This window comes from Atta cephalotes (genome assembly GCF_000143395.1).
Source record: "Atta cephalotes unplaced genomic scaffold scaffold00052, whole genome shotgun sequence".
NCBI lineage: Eukaryota > Metazoa > Arthropoda > Insecta > Hymenoptera > Formicidae > Atta > Atta cephalotes.
This window is the reverse complement of record NW_012130116.1, coordinates 1662661-1668134: the sequence shown is the minus strand read 5'-3', so window position 1 is coordinate 1668134 and position 5474 is coordinate 1662661. Positions and strand designations below refer to the sequence as shown.

Here is a 5474-nt window from a genome sequence, read left to right as displayed (position 1 = left end):
AAAAGAAAAAAGAAAAAAAGTTAATTTATTTAGTAATTTTATTTAATTTAAAATTAAATATACGGTTAGGTTAAGTAGAAGTAAAAGTAAAAGTACGACTATATATATATATATATATATATATACATATACATATATATATATATATTTTTTTTTTAATCGTGTAAATAATTATATTTGGACAATTTTTTTTCACTTTTGCAAACTTAATTTTTTTATAAAAAGAAGCAATGAGCAAATTATCCCTTTAATTATTTTTTTGTCTTCTCATAATTACTTTTTATAAAATAATTATTAATTAATTATTAATTAATTTTACAAAATAAAGAAATATATTTGGACATATGTATTTTATAATTATATATATATTTTTATGTAAGTTATATAAGTTTATACATGTTTATATGTTCTTATATAAAAAATCTTGGACAATGTTTCACTAGAAATAAATCAATCTGATCATCAATCATAATATTCATAATTATCAAAAGACATGCATAAAATAATATTATTTTTGCAATACAACATACAATTAAAAAATGCAAAATAAAAAAACAACACTTTAATTCTTTCGAAAAAATTCAGATTAATTAATCCTTTCAAGTTCAAGAAATTGTTCTTTACTATACATATACAATTACTATACATATACAAATTATTTAACAGGATAGCTGTAAAATTTGCTACATCGTTTTGCAAAACATACGTCATGCGCATAATTATGTTTTATAAATTATCTTTTATGCTGTAAAGTTTATAAAGCAAAGAATAATCAAATTCCTATTAAAAAATAGAATGCCATTCTTTTTGCATCACGCAACAAGGTTGCGATTTTTTTACATAATAATTCAAAATGCCAAGATTATGAATCACATTGCTAGAGATCGATGATATCCCTACTGTAAAAAGAGAATAATCAAACTTTCACTTCAAATTTTGTTTTCATTTAAAAAAAAATTGAAAAAATGTCTCTAGGTCGACCTTCTTAGGTCGAAATTTTCCAAATAACAATTTATCTACTGTCTTCGAACACGGGTTTGAAAATATCGCGCCGTTCTCGTCGATTGGCCAGCCTTGCGCCAATCCCACGAGGTCACGAAGGCACGGTTGCGAACGTATTACACGAGCGAAGGCGATGACCAGCGACGATTGTAATGGTTGGAATGGGCCGAGCATAAGTCGTCCAAGTCGCCTGAAGCTGTCAAGCTGCGTCACGCAGTGGTAATCCAGTTCTTCCGTTCATTCCCATTTTTCTCGATCAACGACGGTGAGTAACGTGCATCTTTCGACGGATACTTTCGTCCCTCCATTCGACGATCCGTCATCGATCGTTCATTTGGGTCGCGTCTTTTTCACTTTTTTCTTCTTGTTTTTTCCCTCTTTCCGTTTCGCGCGCGATAGTGTCGATGCGATAAGTCGCGACGCTTGTCATCCCGCGACTTCCCGTTCGACGGCGCTTTCGCGCCGTCCGTCGCGACGCATTCGTGTCATACCATACGGACGTGAGCGATGGAGCTATACTTCTCTCTCGTCGTCCACAAATCACTGTGGGGATATCATCGATCTCTCATGCGGAGAAAACGCGGAAACGAGGCGAGCCGCGCAGAAAATCGCGATTCTCGCGGCCCACAGCTGCTAATCCTCTCCCTTCTCGCTCCGCGTATCGCTATGATTGTGATAACTGTGTTCTATTTGGCGCTCACAGCGCATAGAACATTACTTATCCTTATTTAACACTTGATAAGAAGAACGAAGTAAAAGCGAGTTTTTTAATTCATCAACTCGCATTATACAAAAATTATACGCAAATGCAACTTTGTTCTGTAAAAGCTGCATTTGCACATTGCGATTGATCAATCGATGAATTAAAAAAAAAAACTACGCCTTAATTCCAAGAGTGCTGTGAGCATCAAATGGAATAATTCATGTTTGTTTTCCGTTACTTGGAGCCTTCAGAAGTTTTGCACTTATATTCGGACTCATTGAGATCGAAAGGAGAAAGCGAAGATGCTGAGTGCAAAAAGTGCACAAGCAACAGGAGATTTAAACCAGAAACACATAAAAACATAAACAATAATCGAATCGGACAATTATAGAACTACTTTACGTTCTCTACTGTGATTGCCGATTCGCTTATTGCTTAAATCTTATTGCCTTATATTTTTTATGTGTTTCTAGCTTTACTAATTACGATTCTTATTGAGACGAGGTGAAAATTACAAAAGTAAGCAATTCACTAGATGACCAAAGTAAGTAAAGTTATAAATATTCTAATAAATTTGCTCATTTTTGTAATATTAAATCTGTTTGCGTTGCTTAAAATCTCCAAAAGTCTTTTTCCTTATAAGGAGAGAGAGATAAATATATATTATATCATATATAGTATAATGGCTCAATAATTTAAAAAAGTTAAAAGAAAAAGGGCTACGAGTCAAAAGTTTTACCTATAAAATTGATAGATAAGTAAAAAAAATGTCTTAATAAATTAATCATGAAATTTAATAAATATATATATTTGGAAGTTCGAAAGAGATTGTGAAGATGCCGAATGCAAAAAGTACAAGAAACTCGAATAGACCTATTGTTATTTAGTTTCAAGAACTGTAATAAGTCCCCGTAAAACTTACTGTTTAACTTTCCGGGAACTGTGACAGCGTGATGCACGTGGAGATGAGAAAAATTCCGATTGCGGATCATTCGCTCGATATACACGCGAAAATATCGTTGCAACGGCCGCATTACGTAAATGATTTACTTGAAAGAATTCTGTCTTTCTGACGATGCTCGAATAACAGCAATCTAATTTCTATATTTTGCGTTGTGTCATTTAATTTGTTAATATTCATTTCTATTAATGTAAATTTATTTTAATCTCAGGTTAATTCATTCTTTATTTTTTTCTAATATTTAAAACTAGATAAACAGTAAGTTAAATCGAGATTAAGTTTACGTTTTTAAAAAAATAAGTGTAAACGGAGTTATTAACGAGTGTTTATTTAACGAATTTCAATTGACGTTTGCTATAGGATTAGAATCAGTACCATGAATCGTTTCTTTATTGTAGTTCTAACGCGTATTGTAAATTAATGTTGCGTATCGCAGTAATTCATGTAACTATCGATGATTTTCTCATTGAGACTACATTTCTTTAATATTTTTCCGCGATTTACGACTTCCTTCGACTAATCTCGCAACATTCGCATTCTCTATGAACTTTCTAAACTTTTTAAACTTTTAAGATAAGTTTATATGCCACTTAATAGCAATATTTTATCTTATATATATTTTTTTAAATTCATAGCATGTACATTGTATTAAAAATATGTATTAAAAATAAAATAAATTTATTAAAAAAAACAATTTATATTACAATAAATTTAACTAAAAGTCAAGTATATTAAATTTTTAGAAAAGAAAATAATTTGTTCGCGTTATATGCAATGTCCTTGAAGCTGTGAAAATCAATAATACAGTAATAATTTTAACTTGGACGTGTTTTAACGAATATATATATTTTGTTATTGCGAGTTTGAACTTGTTCGCAACATCCTGTTTAAAAATAAGGAATATTTAAATTCGACAAATTGAATCAAACGAACGTTCTACTTCTCTTTCATGCGAAGGTATTATTTTAAATATTTAAGCAAATTATCATTACATTGACTATCAAGCTGATTTCAGGATATATTGAGTTTAATATGTTGTTATTTATTACATTAAGTACTATTGTTTTTATTACATTATTTATTACATTAAGTACTATTGTTTTTATTACATTATTTATTACATTAAGTACTATTGTTTTTTTAATGTCTTAAGACAATGAAGTACATTACATTATTATAATTTATATTGTTTCTTTAATGACTTAAATATTTAGTAAATGATTAAAAATTATTCTTAATTTATAATTAAAACACAATGAGTGACAGAACTTTCGCAGAAACTTGTGTTACCAGACATGGATAACGTGAAAGTCAATATATTGAGTAAATAAACATAATATATAACATAAGTCGCATAAATAAACATATAAGTCATTAAATTAATAAATGTATTCTCGAGCTCAAAAACGAAGTAACGTAGTATCTCTATCATTGGAAGAAATAAGTTTTACGACATATTTAAAATAACATGTAGCTCATCCACGTGCACGATAAACGGTACTCCAACCTAACAATTCCACCGATAATTTACACTGCATAAGTTCGTAACATTTATGTCGCATTCGTGAGATATCTTCTAATGTATAGTCGCGTATATCGTATCAAGCCAGATAAGAAGGCAGATATTATATCCACCTCGTTCACATGCGAGTAATTGCACCTCGTTCACATGCGAGTAATTTATACAAGACATCTTTGAAAATACGACAATTGATAATACATTTTAGTTTAGCTTTTTGGAACAAATATAAAAATACGTCTTGTTACTTCGAATCTAAACTCGTTTTTAATCAATTAATATTCTAACATTTACTATTAAATATATAGAAAAATTAATTAAGATAATTTATTTATTTGCGCTATAAATGTATACTTATATGTAATTCTCTGAAATTCTGCGCTAAATTATTCATGTAATCACACGTATCAAATTTATAAAGAATTGGCAAAGAGTATTGTTTGTTGGTGAGTCTCTCTTCTTTTTTTTTATGATGTCAGTATATTGCTCCGTTTATAAAAGTAACCGACCATAAATAAGAAATAAGTTATACGTTTCGCAGATTATCGATGGCAAAAAGCCAGAACGCACGACGGAAAAATGTAGGTTGCGCTTGCGGTGAAAAAGAAACATTGACGTATCTAATAATTCCAATAATCGAGATAATTTTTTAATTGTCATGTGCAGCGGCAGATTTTGCAGAAGGTCACCCATCTATCACGATGAGCGACGAAGGATTCGACCCCTGCGAATGCATGTGGAATCACATGTCCGTGCAACATCTGCTTTCTATCGTAAGTAATATAAGAGAGAAAATAAATAAAAAATAAATAAAAAAAATATGAGTTCGTCAGATTGATATGTTGCGATAAGATCGTGGTCGGATAATGGATGGCGACGAAAGATGCATCTCCTTTTCCTTTTTTTTTCGCGTTTAGGTCTCTTTAGGCCGAACAATAAACGAGGTTTCTTGGACGACCTGTAACGCAATGACCTCTTCTGTTTAGCTGGCAGAAATTCATTGCGCCACGCGGTTACGTAAAAATGTTTCAATTACGTAAGTCGATTGCCGATGCATGATACATTACACAAATCAAACATGAGGACGTCGAATTATAAAGATTCGAATGTAAAAAAGAAGATCTGTTCGCTTCTGAATACATTCGTTTTTAAGTATACATTCCGTAATAATTCTTGTTAAAACGCGAAAAAAATATGCATAAAGTATGAACGTGACTTTTACGAGACACATAAATGTATTGATGTATATATATATATATATATATATATATATATATATATATATATAT

At 30.5% G+C, this 5474-nt stretch overlaps 1 protein-coding gene across 1 annotated transcript in view; it reads left to right on the top strand.

The window, feature by feature from the left end:
- The first annotated feature begins 4883 nt into the window (after positions 1-4883).
- Positions 4884-5474, top strand: part of LOC105623075 (small integral membrane protein 14-like) — a 1555-nt gene continuing 964 nt past the window's right edge. Inside the window, exon 1 of the mRNA XM_012204476.1 lies at positions 4884-4958. Within this exon, the coding sequence (XP_012059866.1) occupies positions 4887-4958 (72 nt within the window). The 5' untranslated portion in view covers positions 4884-4886. The remainder of the gene's footprint in view (positions 4959-5474) is intronic.